Genomic DNA, 19,437 nt, shown 5'->3' with positions numbered 1-19,437 from the left:
AAGCATGGAAGCAATGAACTTCTGATACCTTTTTATTTACCTAAGGAAACGTCAGTCACTTGAACTGTAATTTTATTCATGACGTTAAGTGATAATGACGGTTTAGACAAGTGCAGTTTTCAGTGATAAGACATCCTGCTATGCATCATTGTGCATTTAATCTTAATTGTTAAATATCACTCAGTGCATCCAATCAAAAACAGGAATTATGGGAGGCAGCTCCACTGTTGTTACTGTAAATGTAAAACAACCGGACTGGAGTTTAAGACTACGGTACAAATCCAGATGTGTTTTCTAAATAGCAACACACAAGGCTAACTTATTACCTTCAGGTCATGTTCCTGATGCAGCTCAGCGAGAACATTCATGATGGCCATAGTCCAAGGATTCTGGGGTCTGAAAACCTGTGGACTCAAAAATATAATCACGCTGAGTGGTTTGGACATTTCCCCCCACTGTATATATAGAAAAGTTGGTATATGGGCCATACTGCTTAGGGTCTACTGAGAAGTACACCTATATTTCTCACCATGCTTCGCACACTGGACTCCAAAACTTTGGCCACAAAGGGAACCACATAGAGCAGCTCCTGCTGGCCTTTCACATAAGCTTCCAGTAGCAAAGACTTTACTTCTAGATCCTAGAAGAGGGGAAAAATAAAAATTAGGCCACTCTGAAGCACAAAAACCAGCAGATAATTTTACGGAGCAAGTAATAAAATGCTCTTACTGTATAAAGGATAGGCTTGTTTTTGGCCAGTGTAATCATGCCTAACCAGTGGCCAAGGTTCTTCAGCAGGGAGCGATCAGAGAAGTTGGCAGCTGCCTTGTCTGAGGTCAGAAGCACCTGAAAGACGCAGGGGAAAAGTACTTTACAAAGGATGACAGTTTACCAGAGCAAAACCAGTTTACCCAACATAATAATGTGACGTGTGAGAAACGTAACTACAAGCGCATCACACTAGGCAAGTTTTTGGCAATAAGACAGCAGAGCTCAATCCGACTTTTGGTAGAGGTGTCAAACATTGCACTGAACTAAATATTCCGTCTTTAAGTCTACCTTGATGTTCCTGTAGGTTTCATTAAGAACCATCTTCACAAACTCGGGGTTTTTCAGTGTGTCCAAAAAGTTCGAGTAGAGGCTGTGAAAGTTGGGCTCGATGCTGACTCGCTTCATCACCAGGTACTGAGACACCCAGGGCATGAACTCCTCTTTCACCGTCTCTTTCAACTCCTCGACCTGACAAAAGAAATGTTCTGCTTTTAAAAAACAGCAGCTTTGATTATTAAGGTTGTTCTAATGCAGTAATATTTTGTTTCTTTGTCTTTACCTTCTGAGTCATGTTGGATTGAGAAAGGTTGTTGAAAATAAAAGCAATCTTCTCCTGGACATTCTCCGGAGGTTCTACGATCCTTTCCGTTTGGTCAGTAGCCACCAGCAGGGTGTCAATGTTGGTAGTGTTTATGGAGGGCTGTAGGTAGGAACGGAGACTATTTATTATTATTGTGTGTGTGTGTGTGTGTGTGTGTGTGTGTGTGTGTGTGTGTGTGTCTGTCTATGTCTATCTATATCTAGATATATATCTCTCTCTCTCTATGCTGCCGCATGGTGTCCGGTCAAAACTGAACTCACAGGCACATCCTTCTTGAAGTTAGTGGCTGTCGGCCTTGCGATCGTGGACGTCTTAGAGGCTGTGGTTGTAGTCGTGGTGGTTGTGACGAGGGTGCTGGGCTGGCCTGGCTGTGGGGCTTTAAGGCCGGCAGGTTGCTGCGACTGTGCCTGGGCTTGTACTAGAGCCAGGCTCCCAGGTGTGGTGATGGACCCCTGCATCTTCACTGGAGGGTCCCGTGACTGTTGTCCATACTCAATATACTGCACACACAGGATATTTGAAGATGCAGAGCGACAGATTTAATTTAGCTGAATCAAAGGCGCGCTTCTCTCTCCAGCAAGAGAGAGAACTAAGTAAAACTTAATGAATGCTGATAACAGAAAAAGGATCACCACAAATAAATTAAGGAAACCTGATTACCTCTTGTAAATGGTGGGGGAATTGCAAGAAGTGACCAATTGAAGCCAGGTGCTGACAGTACTGAGGGTAGTCCTTTAGCCTAGGGGAGAAAAAAAAAAAAAAAAGATGTCAGCTGTAACATAACGCCTTATACTTACACTTGTTTTGCAAAAGAAAAAGCTAGTACCTGTTTTTGAACCGATCTAGGGCAGCAATTCCAAAGTAATACATTTTGGATCCGTACGGTTTTCGTAAGGCTTCAAGAACATATCGGAGGGCCAAACCCAGGGCCATGTAAGTGACGAGACCTTTCTCGATTATTCCACCAAAAAGACAGGCAGTGATATGCAGCTCCTTGTCTGGGTACTGGGGGAAGAATCTGTATTCCTCAAACAGGTTTCGAAGCATGCAGTTGAACACCTCTCGCTCCCGCTTGATGGTAGAATCCTTAAACCTTTGCAGCATTTCCAAGACCTGCATGAATCCAATGACATCACATATGAATTGTTTGACAAGTGTGGAAAGGATTCTATTTGAAGAGGAATGATATTCGCAGAAAAAAATGTCATGTAACTACTCACTTCATCCACAGACATGGTTGGGTGAGGTGGGTGGTTGTAAATGCGCTGGAAGTAACTGTTTGCTTCGTCATCTATTTCCTTACTAAAGTGCTGGTTTGCTTCGGGCCACACCTGAGAAAGGTCGGCTGGGAACAGAAAAGCATAAGTGATCATTTTAAGTCCAACAATGAATAAGAATGCACTCATTTTCACTATAATAAAACACAAAAGTGTCTTGGTTTATCTACAACACGCAAGTCACATTGTTTGTGTTGTTTAAAATTTCTTCACACACAAGAAAAAGAAAATAAAAATTCCCGTAGGGGCCCTTTCGGAAATGTTACAGAGGCGAGCAAACACAACAACAACAGCTGAAACTGAATGACCTGATTCAGCCCAAAGTACAGGCGACAGCTGGAGGTCAATAACAGCTGAGAAAACTTCTTTCACCGTTAACCTTAAAACACCAACATCTAGGGCTGCGCGATATGACCAAAATCAAACGTAACATTTTCTGTAAAGTCTGTGAATCTCGGGCAGCTCGACCTGCGTGAAGTGTTTCCAGCTGCGCGTCGTGTAGCTGGAGTCGAGTGTTTTAACCGATGCATGAAACGACACATTTTTAGACACAAGTTGTAACGGCCGACATTTTCTTTGTGAGTATTTCTTACACGGCGTGCTGCGGGGAAAAGCCTGTTCTAACGTTTGAGTCTAAGGTCTATTTTTTAAGCACCTGACGTCTCTTTTTTACTTCTCATCCGTAAATAATCTGCTCTTTCACATGATTCAGTTTATTTTGAAAAGTCTCAACAGGATCTTGAGCTTTATTGTGAAAGGTTTATGTGGAACATTAACAAGCGGACACGCGATGGTGTTACCGTCGTTGTTGCTAACGACAACGCATAAAAACAGGCGCTTGTCCGTCCGTAGTGTGGTGATATTAAATATAAGAGAAAGAGAGAAGTTTAAGAAATGAATATAGCCACTACAGTGACATCAGAACGATGAAAATAATATTGCTGTAAACAGTTTATTTTACGACACCACGAAACAAACGATAGCGTGAAATGAAACGACAGACGTTTTTATATCGTCATCCGATATATATCGTTGTATCGAACAGCCCTACCAACATCAATCATTCATGTTCGTCTTTATAGACTGGATGAAAGAAAACAAGTGTCTCTTCATCTTAGAGGCCTCTAACAATTCAGTACTGTAGACAATTACGTCATGTTGAAGAAGCTGAAAAATATTAAAGTGGGGCTGTCAGCAAAAGCAGACAAGGAATGGAAGACTGATCTGTATTTCCTCTCACACTGAAGTCTACAATCATTTTATGTAAAACAAATCACCAATTAACTTGTTTCAGGAATAAAATCTCACGTTAAGGAAACGTTTTGGTGCGGCAGACAAAGTGCCCTGAAAGCCAATTTCTTTAGTAAGTGATTGTTGTCAAAAGCAGAGGAAATACAGTGCTGAGCAGCGCGGGGCGGGGCTCTCAGTCACACCACTACCACCACCACTTACAGGCCTTCATCTTACTCTGCTGAAAGGTTGGTGGGTTCAGGCCCGGTGTGCTCATCTTCCTGGGACCAAAAGGATCAGTGCTCCCTGCTGGCATCCCTAGACCAGGACCGATGCCCGTGCCCAGTGGACCTGGAAGTAACAATAATGTCACTTTTCTGCTTCACACTTGATAGCATGTTTGGATTGAAATACAAAAACCTGAGGTCATACCAGGGAGTTGTGAGGGCAGGCCGGAAATGCTCCCAAAAGGTGTGCTGGGATTAGGATTGGGAAGTGGTGGAAAGGCTTTTGCTGGAGACTGGGGATTATTGAAAGGTGTATTCACTGGGGTTGGGAAACTTATGCTTGGATTGAGGGAAGTAGCTGAGGGCCCCAAATTCAAACCGCCAATGCCACTCAGAGGGTCCATCTAAACAAAGGGACATAAAGTTAAGCAGGCAGGAATGGAACAGAGCTACTAACGTCAGCTTTTTACAGTAAAAGAAAACATGACAGAACTGTTACAGAAACCCAAAACATTGTACACTTTATAAAAGTGTTAATATCAAAATTAGCATCCACAAAACCAATCATGAAAATGTATTTCAAAAGACGTGATATGCAAGATACCTGTACAGGTGAGATGGCATCTAGGGTGCTGGTGCTCGGGGCACGTCCCTTTGGCATTACACCTGGTGGTGGCTGTCGGGCTTTATTCATTACATTGCTGCAATTAGCCACCATCGTCAGGATAGTCTCCGACAACTCCTGGGATACACTGCTAAGGATTTAAAACAAAAACAACATACATGTAAGACAGATGTTACACTGCATCGAACCAGCGTTGGGCTCCACTCGAAGCTCCAAAAGTCCAGGAGCATCAAACAAAAGCCCCTTTTCCTTTAGCACCTACTCGGATCAACTGGCCACAGTTTTCCACTAAGTCAGTCTCTGGTGCTAAAATAGTACCCGCTCGGCCGAGGTTCAAGTGATCCGAGCAGGTACTGAAATGCGATGTCACCAGAGTGCATGCTACTGATTGAGAGATGAGTCGTGAAAGCAGCACGTTCACGAAAATCACAACCGCCATTTTCATAACCTGGCATCGAGGGAAATGGCTACAACTAAGAAGAAAAAGCCGCGGCCCGAGTACGATCACCTCTGCTTGTACCTTTGTTGTAGTGTGTTGCATACCAATTACATCACAGGACGCTCGCTCGCGTTGCTATGATGATGACCACGCACAAAAGGTGGTGCGCAATTGCAATGGAAAAAGCAGTCGATCCGAATAGGGGATAAACACCAGGCTTTAAAGTTCCTCACCCAGCACATGACTGCAAGCAGGCCAGCATGGTGGCTAGAGTCTCTGGAGGCAACTGGGCACTTTTGGGCTGGTCCTTATCAGGAGCCAAACCCCCCATAATGGATGGACAGCGCCTCTTCAAGAACGTCACACAAGCTTGGATGAAAGGTTCCTGTCACAAGAACAAGAAATATAATTAATACAAAACCAGACTTTTCATGAAATACGTTTAATGTTACACTAGCATAAACAGGAAACCCATCTAAAAAGACATATCGATTAGCAATCATTAGTTTAAAGACCTACCCCGTGCTCTCTAATTTTGTCAGTAAGCCATTTATCGAGTTTGAGGTATTCACGACGCGAGGCAAGTGCAGCGAGATCAATAACAAAGGCAAACGGAGTACCATTCAGCAGCATTGATAGAGACTGTAGAGAGGAAAAACACATTCAAGTTCACATTGGGTTCACTTAATTTGTCTCCATTTATTACATGAAACATTTAATAATCCACCTTTACAACTATAGACACGGACTCTTTAAATCCAATAATCAGATTATGTACAGAGGTCTGTTATTGCAGCAAATACAATGTTTTTAAATATTAAATCAAAAAAAGTTTCTAAGGAGAGAACCGACATGCTATACAGCGTGTACCTTTACCCTCTACCTTAAATTCAGATGAAATGTTACAAGAGTACAAAAACTTTAATGGTCAAGGAGAACGCAGTATTCTAACCAACCTTTAAGTCTTGGGCCACATCCAGGATGCGAGATAACTTTGCTTGGTCATACTGCTCCCCTCTCATGTACCATTCAGCCATCGAATGCATAATTAGCTGACGTATGGAAGGAGACTGTCCCTGCAAGACAGACAGACACAGTTTTGTATGCAAGCAGGATTTTTTTAGTTTTTGTTTTTGAACGACGCACCAAACTAGTAGAAAACTTGAGAAACACTCAACTGAAGACATGACTTGCCAAACAACATGTTACCCAGCAACACTGATCTAATAACAAACACCAACCTGTCCATGCCAGGCATAGTGCAGGATAATGGCGGAGTTGGGGTGATTTCCCAAAAAGATGGGCATCAGGGTGGAGATGAGCTCGTGGCGCAGTGTGTGCCACGAGGTGGTAATCTGCAGTAACGCCAGCACCAACATGTCGGGGCAGTGTTTGATCGGGAAGCTGAACAGCTGCTTCACCTGCTCATACTGGCCCACCTCAGACAGTCGAAGCAGACTCTCCACCAGATCCAGACTTTTCCTGTGAAGAATTACAAAAAGATGAGCGCTTTGGCAGAGTTTTAAAGTGTCGTGGTAAACTTGATTTGAAGTGATGGATTTTTTTTATTTATTCATTTTTAACGTGAACACTTCAGTACACACAGAGGTCCAACTTTGCCTCCAGTTTAAGAGCCCATCAAGGACACCTCAATTACATTTTTACTGCTTTAAAGCAAAATCTGAAGCCACAGTAAGAAAAATACGCAACGGCACACCGTTCTGCAGAGGCAAGGTGATATTCAATTTCCATACCATGTGGCAATCTCTCTATTGTCATCCTCTGGTGGGGCCTTGAGGATGTCAATGGCCACAGTGTGACAAGGGTAGTCAGCAAAGCAAAACACGTCTGGGTTCATCAGGGAGTGTTGAATGAATGACAACTGGAAAAAATACAGAAAAGATGCATTAAACTACACAAATCTATTCCAACTTGACAAAGATTCCTCTCATAATTTTCCCCAAACACCTGAATTTTTACCCTCTCGATGAACATAAGTTACCTGTCCCTCAGCATGTTTCCAAGGCCGATAGATGAGATCCACAGGAAAACTTTCAATGCCCAGCCCTCTCTGGATCCCATACACCACTACCTGCAGGCCTTTGCTGTCTCGGATTATAAAGCCCGGGTGGTCCAGTTCATATGTCACCTCTTTGAAGTTGAGATTGGGATTCTAGGGTATAGGTTAAAAATAAATAAATAAATAAGCAGTGAAAATTCAGTCATTAAAAAGGATTTTTTATTTTTGTTAAGTTTTCCATCTCAGCGTTTCCTGGAAAATTTCTGGTTTTCAGATGAACTGACAGTTCACTTACCACTTCTTTGACAATGTCGATGAGGACCTCAACATTCCACGTATGTGTCTGCGAACCATCGTTCTTATCTTTCCCATCGCTCCAGATACCGCTTCCTGGAGCAGAGATAGACTGCAGAAAGAGGAAAGCCATCAATCATCCATCAAAATCTGTGTTTGAGCCACCGTCTCCACCTTTGTCCAGTACCATGGGACAGAGTGCACTCACATTTAAAAACAAGAGAAGAGCAAAGCAGGTACGCCTGGGCTTTGATAAGGTTTCTTTTTAACATTAAGCCCACGGCGTGAAGGCTTAACTAAGAGGGACAGAAAGAGCCGAGTGTCGAAGGTGAACTGCTACATGCTTACAGAACACAGCATCAGACAGAAGGGCTGCTCGGCCTTGTATGATAACAGGGTACTCTATTCGACTTCATTCTGTCAGTTAAGGCCGACTTCAGCATGAAAATAAAACATGTGCACACGGAGAAGCTGCCTGACATTGAGAAGTCCACAGCTGTGCTAGCCAAATCTTTAACTGGTTGATAATAAAACAGTGTGAACTGCTAGACTGTCTCCTGCACTCAGCAAAAACAACAGCAGTTTGAATCTTCATGTTTGCACTTACAGTAGTTCATGGCAAGTCTGTGTGAAGAGAAACTAACTATGAAGCAAACCAAACAGCGTTCTTACACTTTCCTGTCCCCTCCATCAAATAAAGAGTCTCACCTGTAGTGGGATGCCGTCAGTTAGACCAGAGTGGGTACGAGCCATCATGCCCAGGACCCTGGCTACCTGGCTGGCCGTCACCTCTCTCACCCCATATTGAACGATTATGTTTCTGCACTCGTCCAGACTGAAGAGAGGAAAGAAAAGGTCAATGTTGCCTACAATCCGTCATTACTGAGCACTCGCATGTAATTTCAGACCAGAACTTATATTAGGACAGGATTAAGTAATAACTCACTTTGAGGTTTGTGATAAAGCGTGTTCAAACAATAAAAAAGACTGCCAGTTTTCTTTCATATTTATTTAACACAATTTACCAAACACGCAAGAGCTTCTTGGTGCCAACACACGGTCGTTCAAATGATTACTTAGAATTTAGATACAAGACAAATAACTGTAGTCACAGGTTTATTTCTTTTAAATCACTTTGTTCACACAGTTTCAAACAAGCCACACTCACCTAGCACAGAAACCATAGCCAACTTCTTGAATGAATTCTGCAAGAGAACTCTCCATCCTGGTCTTAGCTAACTCCCCCGAGTCAGGTAGGATCCTGTCCATGAGAATGTCCCGTTTTTCAGGGTACAGCAGTGGTGCGAGCACCACAGGACAGCGCTCCTGGGGGAAATCTGACAGCAACACACAGAAAGCGTGGCAGAGTCAGATTGGGAAAACAAAACTGGCCGTTTCACCATATCGAGTCAGTCTGCGTGCATATTTAAGATTTACAATCAGCCCCCCCCCAACTGATCCTCCATACCTCGGCAAAGTGTTTTGAGGAAGGCGTCAATCTGCTCTTGCCCTACCCCACTGGCTCCCTTCTGTCCAAACAGTAGATGGGAGAGCAGTAGGTGCAGCACCTCTATGGCAATGTCTTGGAAGCCACCTTCTTGGTTTCCTCCAAGATCTGCGTCAACGTATGACCGCAGGAGGTCTGGAAGTTTCTGCTTGATGAACTGAGCAGCTGAGAGAAAAAAAAACAGTTTATCATGTGCTTTCCTGTGTACTATGTTTGAAAAAAAGAGAAAAAAAAATCATTAGGTGCAGCTAATGTGAAACATTTAAGTGATTAAATGTTCAGAAGAATGATAGGGACAGTACGCCATGCCTTCCAGGAATGACTGCAATCAAAGCACACAATGCTCCTTAATGCATCTCCGCAAGAAGCGTGTTTGTGTGCAAAAGAGATGAACTGAAATCTTGAAACAAAGTCAAGCATTGATTTCAGGATTTCTCTGCATTGGTAAGCGTGTGTGTGACAGGTAGAGCTGCCACGATTACGTCGACTAGTCACGATTACGTCGACTATCAAAATCGTCGACGACTGATTTAATAGTCGACGCGTCGTTTGAAGTTTTGTAAGATCCCAAAAGACGCAGGAATAAGTAGCAGGATTTAAGAGTGTAATAACGAACTGAAACAGAAGATGGCAGCACTGCATGTACAAGGATGCCAGCTGCCGTTAAACCCCGAAGAAGAAGAAGCAGTGTCCCAGAATTCATAGCGCAGCCCAGCTCAGTTTCCAACAATGGCGGCAGCTAGTTAGTTTTAATATTACTCTTATTATTCTTTCTGGGTCACAAAATAAACGTTTAACATATTTTCAGGCGAGAATGTAGCTGTGTAAACCTCAAATATCTGCTCAGTTTATCAGGACACCACATATTTTCAAAAGCGCTCCGACGTTTTCGGAGACGTCTGTTACCCACTAGCTCGATAGTTAGCCGGGGGCTAGGCTCACTAGAGCCGTGAGAACACCGTAAATCGGTTTGGCTGATGCAAAACAAGGGATTTAGGAGAATGATCAACACCCTAGACAAACGCTACACAGTGCCGTCCCGCAACTATTTTTCTATTGTTGCACTACCTGCTCTATACACGCAGCATCGAGCAACGGTGGAGACAGAATTTCAAGCAGTACAACATTTTTCGGCAACAACAAAACGTGAGACATTTGTTGTTTTTATGTTTATTTATTGTTTTTATGTTCAATCTCAACTGTTACGAAGTTGATGTGCAGTTAATAAGTGCAATAAATATTTATACTGGAAAAGAAAATCGTGAGAGAATCATGATCTCAATTCTAAGCAAAAAAATCGTGATTCTCATTTTATGCAAAATCGTGCAGCCCTACTGGCATAAAGAATGCAAACTGCATACCAGCAGCAGACTACCAGGCTCATTTCAGCCAAGATTTTAAGACAATTCAGGAAGAACAAGCATGAAATGTATTAGTTCATCTTTAGAAATACAAGATTTGTTGGAAATATAACCGTTTGTTCACTTTACTGACAAATACTGCTAGAAAAACACTGTTTATTCACTGGGTTTAAATAAATGAAGGTGTGCTAGAAAAACTTACCAAAGCCACGAAGGTCTGTGTTGCTGGAGTTGAGCAGAGCAAGGCCAAATATAACCTGAGGGGTAAAAAAACAAAACACTTAAAAGGAGAGCCTAATGTTTGCTTGATTTCATACAGAGAATCTTTAGATCAAAATTTAACTTTATGTTCATACAAGTGCCAAAGCTACTATATTGCATTTACATTGTTTTCACTTGATCCTTTACCACCTAGTGTCATCGAGGCCACTTGTCCTTAATTTGTCATTTTTCGCTGAAAAGTTACAAAATACATTCTCATCTTTCAGGAACTACTTAAATTTTCTATTTAGCCCAGAATGGTGGGAGCTACAGTTAAGTAAATCATTGCAGAGTTGACTTCTGACTGTTCAGACATCAGCATATGTGAAAGCTTTGAAGCTCGTCTTCTCTTCTTTCCAAAACAGTTTGAATTTTGTTTAAGGGAAAAACTGTCTCGGAGTTAGTCATTTAAAGAATGCTTGTAAAATGGGCTCGCTGATGGGCCAATGGTTTAAAATAAAGAAAGAAATAAAGTTGATAGAGCGGGCTTACCTCTTGGACTTTGCTGAGCTTAAGAACTTTGCTCAATTGAGTGAATAAGTGAGCAGATGGCTTCAAACTCTGAAAGACAATTTAAATCAACAATGAAAACCGGTTGTTATCTTGTGTTTCACCTGAAGGTTGAAATACAATTCATTGTTAGTATTCGTAAACACCTTTAACATGTCGGTACAAACATGGGTGTCTCGAGTTTGTCTCTCAGCTACTTAACCCTTTAAGACCATAGAACCAAGTTCGCCAGAGCTTATCTTTATATTTTTCATGCTGTACTGCCAATTTTGGGAGCACTTCAAGTTGCTACGCATCAATACAACCGTTATAGCCCAAATTTTAATAATATGTCTGCATTAAATCCATAGGAACTACAGTGGGGCAAAAAAGTATTTAGTCAGCCACCGATTGTGCAAGTTCCCCCACCTAAAATGATGACAGAGGTCAGTAATTTGCACCAGAGGTACACTTCAACTGTGAGAGACAGAATGTGAAAAAAAAAAATCCATGAATTCACATGGTAGGATTTGTAAAGAATTTATTCGTAAATTAGGGTGGAAAATAAGTATTTGGTCAATAACAAAAATACAACTCAATACTTTGTAACATAACCTTTGTTGGCAATAACAGAGGTCAAACGTTTACTATAGGTCTTTACCAGGTTTGCACACACAGTAGCTGGTATTTTGGCCCATTCCTCCATGCAGATCTTCTCGAGAGCAGTGATGTTTTGGGGCTGTCGCCGAGCAACACGGACTTTCAACTCCCGCCACAGATTTTCTATGAGGTTGAGGTCTGGAGACTGGCTAGGCCACTCCAGGACTTTCAAATGCTTCTTACGGAGCCACTCCTTTGTTGCCCGGGCGGTGTGTTTTGGATCATTGTCATGTTGGAAGACCCAGCCTCGTTTCATCTTCAAAGTTCTCACTGATGGAAGGAGGTTTTGGCTCAAAATCTCACGATACATGGCCCCATTCATTCTGTCCTTAACACGGATCAGTCGTCCTGTCCCCTTGGCAGAAAAACAGCCCCATAGCATGATGTTTCCACCCCCATGCTTCACAGTAGGTATGGTGTTCTTGGGATGCAACTCAGTATTCTTCGTCCTCCAAACACGACGAGTTGAGTTTATACCAAAAAGTTCTACTTTGGTTTCATCTGACCACATGACATTCTCCCAATCCTCTGCTGTATCATCCATGTGCTCTCTGGCAAACTTCAGACGGGCCTGGACATGCACTGGCTTCAGCAGCGGAACACGTCTGGCACTGCGGGATTTGATTCCCTGCCGTTGTAGTGTGTTACTGATGGTGACCTTTGTTACTTTGGTCCCAGCTCTCTGCAGGTCATTCACCAGGTCCCCCCGTGTGGTTCTGGGATCTTTGCTCACCGTTCTCATGATCATTTTGACCCCACGGGATGAGATCTTGCGTGGAGCCCCAGATCGAGGGAGATTATCAGTGGTCTTGTATGTCTTCCATTTTCTGATGATTGCTCCCACAGTTGATTTTTTCACACCAAGCTGCTTGCCTATTGTAGATTCACTCTTCCCAGTCTGGTGCAGGTCTACAATACTTTTCCTGGTGTCCTTCGAAAGCTCTTTGGTCTTGGCCATGGCGGAGTTTGGAGTCTGACTGTTTGAGGCTGTGGACAGGTGTCTTTTATACAGATGATGAGTTCAAACAGGTGCCATTCATACAGGTAACGAGTGGGGGACAGAAAAGCTTCTTACAGAAGACGTTACAGGTCTGTGAGAGCCAGAGATTTCCCTTGTTTGAGGTGACCAAATACTTATTTTCCACCCTGATTTACGAATAAATTCTTTACAAATCCTACCATGTGGAGTCGTGGATTTTTTTTTTCACATTCTGTCTCTCACAGTTGAAGTGTACCTCTGGTGCAAATTACTGACCTCTGTCATCATTTTAAGTGGGGGAACTTGCACAATCGGTGGCTGACTAAATACTTTTTTGCCCCACTGTACATAAATTGCAAAAAAGTGCAATAAACTACAAAAAAAATGGAAAAAAAAACAAAACTATTTTTTTTACATATATTTCTAGTTAGAGAAATTTAAGAACTTTATCCCCCAAAACTGTAAATACAAAAAAGTTGCACAAAATGGTTTCCAGAGGAAATTTGTGCTTCAGTTTTATTTTTGAGATGCACCATTTTTTTATGGACTGCAGGAAAAACCAAAATAAATATCGTAATGCAAATTTGCAAAAAAAAACAAAAAAAAAAAACAAACAAACAAAAAAACCACCAAACACACAAACAAACAGCATGTGCATCAAAAACTATTTCCAGCAGTTCCAAGAAACAATACAGAAAAGCATAAAGTCAAACAGGACTTTTAAAAACACCAGTATAGGCTTATAAGGCCCTGAAGGTAAAAAACAAAAACTGTTTTCTGCAAAAAATGACAGCACTTCCGGTTTTGGGCAGGTAATGGCGGATATGTGATAGTTCGCGCTGACGTCTATTCCAATGCAGGAAGTGTTTTGAACAGCTGATCGGATCGGCAAAGCCTGTTTCTGGAATATTATGTATTTGTTAGCTTGCTTCCACCAGTGTGTGAATGTGAGAGTGAATGAATAGTGGCATTGTAAAGCGCTTTGGGTGCCTTGAAAAGCGCTATATAAACCCAATCATCATCATCATCATTATTATTATTATCATTATTATTATTATTGTTGCTGCAAGTGCTTTTTACGCAGTTTCTGCAAAGCTTTATGTGGAAGGAAACTGACCTAGGACAAGCTGATGGCACAAGATGTAAGTACAACTCCTCCGGTTTCATATGCAAAAAAAATTACTGCGCTAGCTTACGTGGTTGCAGAGCTACAGGAATTTAAAAATAGTTACACAACATGGAGCGTGCCCACTCCGACCGGTCTTAAAGGGTTAAAGCCCAACATGTAAAAAAGTGGTTTAATAGATCAAGAGCTTATCTTACTGATACGCTGACATTTCAGCATCTTTCCTTACCTTCTGGTAGTGCAGGGGATTGTCGATGGCGTAGCACAGAGTAGAGATAAAATTTGGTTTTGATATCAGCGACACACACTCCTGGATCAGAAACTGTGTCTTTGACAGGTTGGAGGAAAAAAATAAAAAAGTTTAGGGTGAAGAACAAAATCAGAAAACTCATAAAAACAATAACCAGACTAAGCCATTTTAATTAATGTAACTTTCCTAACAGAGTTACCAGTGACTTATGAAGTATAGGTTTCCCCACTTACAGGGGCACAAACAAAGCTGCACAGAGACCGCGGTGAGCTGTCAACACACCAAACTGCATCTCGGAGAAAGTGTATTCTGTTTTTTAATAACGTCAAAGACACAAACAACGTGCATTTCAGGGGTTTAAGCTAATTTTCTGATTATAATAGCAGTGTCCTAAGCAAGGATTCATCTTTCTTCTGCAAGTTTTGTTTGCCCAACTCCACTATTACCAAATATGAAATGTATAAGATTGTCATTAAACATAAAGTGTGAAGGAGTTGATGACAGATGCTTGTGTCTTACAGCTTACAACATCAGAGCTCAGTTAATAAGTTACTGTCAAAGTGAAAAGAAGGTACTTGTACTCTTGGACAGCCACCCACAGTGGACTCACACTTTGCTGCTGGAAGCTGATTTTATTACAATAGTTGCTCCAACAGTTTAAAGGTAATTTCAAAGGAAGACGTATTTTCATGTTTTCATGGCCAACAGCTTTCAGAAAATGACAGATTTAATAACAAACGCTAAGTTCACAAAAGAAGAAGAAAAATAAATATGATACTAAACAGGAATTGATTACATCAGCCTTCTACGTATTACTGGGGCTCCAAGAAGCAACAGCAGTCCGACTCTCAAGAAGAGATGTGAAACTAAACCAGAGGTTAAAACGGATCTTACCAAGTGAAACCATTTTACATTTTAGTTTCCATATTGCAACCCCCTAACCCTAATGTTTTGTTTACACCATTTTTATTCTTTCCAAATAGAGTCTAGTTGAAATTCGAGCAGGATAAATTTTTCTCTTCATTTCTGCCAAATTACTGCTGTAAACACAACCAATAATAAGTTAAAGGAAAGTTTCAGGCAACTTTAAAAGACTGATTATTTTCTGAAGTTGTTTGGAGCGAGAACAGAGTTTCTGGTCATCCACTGCTAAAAGCTTACGTGTCTGTTTGATGTTGGATGATCTGATAGCCTCGTGTTGGTGTTGTTCCCAGACCATCATGAAAATGTTGTTCCAGGTTCAACATTGCAAGTGACCAATCACATTGTTGTGACGTTATTCTTTTGCGCGCCAAGCCATTCGTGCATTTATGAAATTCCAATGTTGCAAGGACAATATCAATTCTGCTTACTGTTTATTAAAGGGTCAGGGTCCGTTGATCGGCGGACAGAGGCGGTTTCTCGCAGCTTAAGTACAGTTTTTTGTTTTACGCCGGTTTTTCCCGAAGTCGCAAAAGTATGACGTCACAACATTCTGATTGGTCACTTGCAATGTTGATCCTGGAACAACATTTAGTATGATGATCTGGGAACAACACCAACACGAGGATATCAGATCGTGCTTTGATGTTAGTCATCAAGTAAGTAGATGGCAGTGCAAGGGTCAGAGTCTGTAACTACTGTATTTCTGACACGTCAAACGCCTATATCCTTATACATTACATTAACTGGTGTTCAAAATGGAGAAATTGCAGCCAGCGGTTGTATATTTACAGTTATTATCACTACAGCAAAACAAAAGACCCCCAATGTTGCAAAGGCAGTCTAAGGAGCAAGCACAGACAATTAGTATCAGCCCCATCTCCATCCCTAAGGTCTAATATCTCAACTCTCACAGAGTTCACTGATGCCACATGTGTTCACAGCTGTATAGAATAGAATGCCTTTTACTGTCACGATTCTCACGTACAATGTGATACAGAGCATCTCCTACCCAATGCAAACATGTGGGAAAAGAAAGGGGTGTGAGGTGCACAGTTCTGCAGCACTATATACACATGAACAGTAGTCAAAAAAAATATAAAAAAGTAAAAAAAAAAAATACAAATCTGCAATAAAATAAATAGTGTTCTAAATTTATGTGCAATAAGCCACACTGTAAATAAAGTAACGCATAGTAGTGATGGTAGTCTGTTTGAAGTCGTTGGATTGGGGGGTGAAGTGTGTGGTCAGTGCATGTGTGAGTTCAGGGTGGTTATGGCTTTTCTGTAGTGCTTGAGTGAGTCATGCTCAAAATACTATGAAAGGAATGGGACATTTTGCTTGGAAACAACATCCCCACTGAAATTTAAAAGAAAAGAGGCCCTGTTACTTTGTTATTGGTCCTTGTTTCTGTCATTCTAGCGGTAATAAATGTCAAAGAAAAATGCCAAATTCAAACAAAGCAATGAACATATCCTGTGTAAACATTTAAATTTTAAAAACACCATGCTGCCATTTGGCAGCCAATTTCTTATCTACATGCTCCATGGAGCATGTCTTTATGGATCCAGCAATTTTTCAGGATCAGGCCTTAAAAAAAAAGAAAGAAAAAAAAATACCCTTGCAGAAACTGAGGTATTCTTCCTAAACAAAGTGTGTGTATGCTGTGAACAAACAGCCACCTTGGAGGATGTCAGTGAAAACATATCAAAGGGTAACAACAAACAAATTTAAAAACATTTAATTAAAATGCCACACCGCACCTCCTTAGATCCCCCATCAAAATCTTTTCCAAGTACGAAGAAGTTGAGATAAGCAATGGTTGAGCAAACTGAAGAACAAACACGAACACTCGGCCACCATGTTAAAGCTAAGTGTGTTTTCCACCTAATGGCTCTGCGCACATCCCTTCTAGTAAGACGAAAACCTGTCAAAACCCACTCAAGAGTTTTGTTTTGCTCCTCTGGCAAAATTTAGCTGCAGCCTTATATGACAACAGCACATATGAAAATCCAGAATTCAAACGTCTCAAATTTAAAGTTACCTGGTGAAAGTCCTTGCCACTGCTTTTACCATCGCCACTGAAATCCACATGGGAGAAGAGACAGCGTAGTAGATGCCTGTCTGCCTCAGGACCGTGACGATTTACAATCTGGGAGAGCACATGAAACACACCAAAATGTCAGAACATGTCACACAGACCATCACAGACACACTAAGCCATATAAAGTTCAAGTTTTCATAACAATGTGGCCACAAGTGAAACATCAAAACGGCAAGACCGTGTCCTCTTTGCTCCTCCTTTCACCGAGGGAAAAAGAGCAGTGCCCAGCTGATCCAATAGTATCTTGAAAGTGAGCCAACTTAAACTTCTCTGATACGCAGACCCTGATCAACATTGGGCAGTCCTAGCGTATTAGCATCATAAAATTTACACACACACAGCTCTCTAAAACAGAAGAAAAATGCAATTTTTTGTTTAATTAAGGTTTTAAACATCTACAACTTTAAGTGAATAGAATATCTTGTGGTGTTTAAGTATTCCAAGATACCTGTTTGCAAATTTAAAATTAAATAAATAACGGTAAAGACTTTTCGCTACCACTCACATGCTGTATTTCCTGCTGGCTGGCTCGGTAGTTTTTCTTTGTTAAATTGTCCACCAGATAGCTGATTTGAGACAAAGCCAGCGAGAGCGAGTCAAGATTCATTGCTGGTTGGGGCGGAAGCAGGCGGCCGAGCACGGCGCAAAATCACCATTATTCCCCTTTAGTCACTTCAGTGATAAGTTACTTCTGCTCCCCCCCCCCAAAAGGTGTGAATAATGTTGACTTCCAAGGTAATGGTGGGTGGGTGGCTCCCGGTGCTAAGTAGGTAGAGTCTTTCAGTTTAAAATCAAGTTCAGCATCTGAAACAAGAAAAACAAACACAAAAATCACTTTGAAATATAAGAGAGAAACTTACTTTTGAGCTGCACTAAACTTTATGTGCAGCCTAGGTGCCACTAATGAGGCCTACTTGAATGACAGACCCAACAATGCAGTGAATAACTGCATGGCTACTTATCTGCTAATAAATTCAGAAACAACAGTGAAAGAAGTTACTGCCACACAGTTTGGTACAACATATGCACTAAGATTGTATAGGGTTGCATAAACTACACTAGGCCTTAAAAACACCGTAATGTTTGGAACAGAGTCACTCCGGTTTGGTCACTTAATGAAATGCCCCCCAAAAAAGTACGTGGCGTTAAAAGCAACCAGCCCTGAGTTTACAATGAGAAAAGGACAAGTGTGGAAATCACACACTGAAACAAAGAGCAGGCTAACGTAACTTACCAAATCTTGGAGAGTACCTATGCGCAAGCATGAGACATTTTTATGAGCGTTAACAGATTCATAATTTACCCAAACGTCTTAATATGCGAATAAAGACAACGTTTAAAAAATGTCAAGATTCAGGGACTCGGTTCATGTAGCAAGTAGTGAAACATGCCAAATACTCGAGCTAACTATCACCATGACGCTGATAAACACTTGCTACGGAGCAGTTAGCCCTTATGTTCACCGAATATTAGCTTCGTATTAACATAAAACATGAGATGTATTATTGTTTACTCAGCCAAGTCTAAACGGGAATTTAAATCGGATCGATACCATTCGTCGCTGATTAAATACCAACATTAACCCATTACCAGCCCCGGGTGCGAGAGTACAGGCTAATGCTATCTCATTAGCAATGTGAAGCTAACGGCAACGTGAGTCCCGTTTCATGTTGGTTATTGTTATACAGCAGAATCGAATAAAATGGCATTCCTTTTACACATTCAGATACAAGTTGTTTATGTAAGCAACTACTAAGGTTTGGAACGCCACATTTGGCCGGAAGCCTGAAGGCCGCGAGCGCAATACTCGGACGGGTTTTGCGCGATCATGTCAGCTAACGTTAGCACTAACCTTTTTAACGCTAGCCTCGCTCTCTCTTCGGGCTCCGACTAGTTTATGGAATCGCTAACACTTTACTTAAAACTGCTATCTTCGGACATAACGTAAATCTCACGTGTTACCTGAACAAATACACGTATACAGCGGTACCTTCGCTACACGAAAAACTTTGCTAAATTATGGAATTTTTACTTTTTTGCGTTCACCAATATGACAGCTGTTTCTCAGCAAGTAGACCTCCCCCGCTCCGGGAGCTAACGGCTATTCTCCGTATTAATATCGCTGCTTTTGTGCCAATTTCTCAACCTAAAGCAATCCACGATCATTTGTTAAATACATCACAAGCCTCACCGTGCTCTCAATAAAGTAATTCAGATCCTCATCTCTTTTTGTTTCTCGGAACAAACTTGACGAAATGGAAGGGTTGCCGTGCCTTCAATTCAGTTTGATTTTCA

General features: G+C 41.5%; 1 protein-coding gene across 2 annotated transcripts in view; it reads right to left on the bottom strand.

Moving 5' to 3' along the window:
* cnot1 (CCR4-NOT transcription complex, subunit 1) overlaps window positions 1-19,437 on the bottom strand; it is a 30,867-nt gene extending 11,430 nt beyond the window's left edge. For both annotated transcript variants that reach the window (XM_085358956.1, XM_085358957.1), the window contains exons 1-28: window positions 19,334-19,437; window positions 17,648-17,946; window positions 17,083-17,190; window positions 14,097-14,195; window positions 11,106-11,174; window positions 10,555-10,609; window positions 8,953-9,156; window positions 8,653-8,821; window positions 8,193-8,319; window positions 7,486-7,596; window positions 7,173-7,343; window positions 6,925-7,052; window positions 6,412-6,652; window positions 6,127-6,246; window positions 5,690-5,812; window positions 5,404-5,555; window positions 4,711-4,861; window positions 4,312-4,510; window positions 4,117-4,230; window positions 2,593-2,717; window positions 2,199-2,485; window positions 2,033-2,111; window positions 1,633-1,872; window positions 1,331-1,471; window positions 1,060-1,239; window positions 730-846; window positions 530-640; window positions 327-404 (exon numbers count right to left, since the gene is read on the bottom strand). In XM_085358956.1, the coding sequence (XP_085215082.1) occupies window positions 327-404; window positions 530-640; window positions 730-846; window positions 1,060-1,239; window positions 1,331-1,471; window positions 1,633-1,872; window positions 2,033-2,111; window positions 2,199-2,485; window positions 2,593-2,717; window positions 4,117-4,230; window positions 4,312-4,510; window positions 4,711-4,861; window positions 5,404-5,555; window positions 5,690-5,812; window positions 6,127-6,246; window positions 6,412-6,652; window positions 6,925-7,052; window positions 7,173-7,343; window positions 7,486-7,596; window positions 8,193-8,319; window positions 8,653-8,821; window positions 8,953-9,156; window positions 10,555-10,609; window positions 11,106-11,174; window positions 14,097-14,195; window positions 17,083-17,190; window positions 17,648-17,749 (3,801 nt within the window). In that variant the 5' untranslated portion in view covers window positions 17,750-17,946; window positions 19,334-19,437. The remainder of the gene's footprint in view (window positions 1-326; window positions 405-529; window positions 641-729; window positions 847-1,059; window positions 1,240-1,330; window positions 1,472-1,632; window positions 1,873-2,032; window positions 2,112-2,198; window positions 2,486-2,592; window positions 2,718-4,116; window positions 4,231-4,311; window positions 4,511-4,710; window positions 4,862-5,403; window positions 5,556-5,689; window positions 5,813-6,126; window positions 6,247-6,411; window positions 6,653-6,924; window positions 7,053-7,172; window positions 7,344-7,485; window positions 7,597-8,192; window positions 8,320-8,652; window positions 8,822-8,952; window positions 9,157-10,554; window positions 10,610-11,105; window positions 11,175-14,096; window positions 14,196-17,082; window positions 17,191-17,647; window positions 17,947-19,333) is intronic.

This window comes from Diplotaxodon limnothrissa, linkage group LG7 (genome assembly GCF_057381915.1).
Source record: "Diplotaxodon limnothrissa isolate DT_005_m linkage group LG7, D_limnothrissa_male_GT1.1, whole genome shotgun sequence".
NCBI lineage: Eukaryota > Metazoa > Chordata > Actinopteri > Cichliformes > Cichlidae > Diplotaxodon > Diplotaxodon limnothrissa.
The sequence above is the reverse complement of the archived record's forward strand: the minus strand, read 5'-3'. Positions and strand labels throughout refer to the sequence as shown.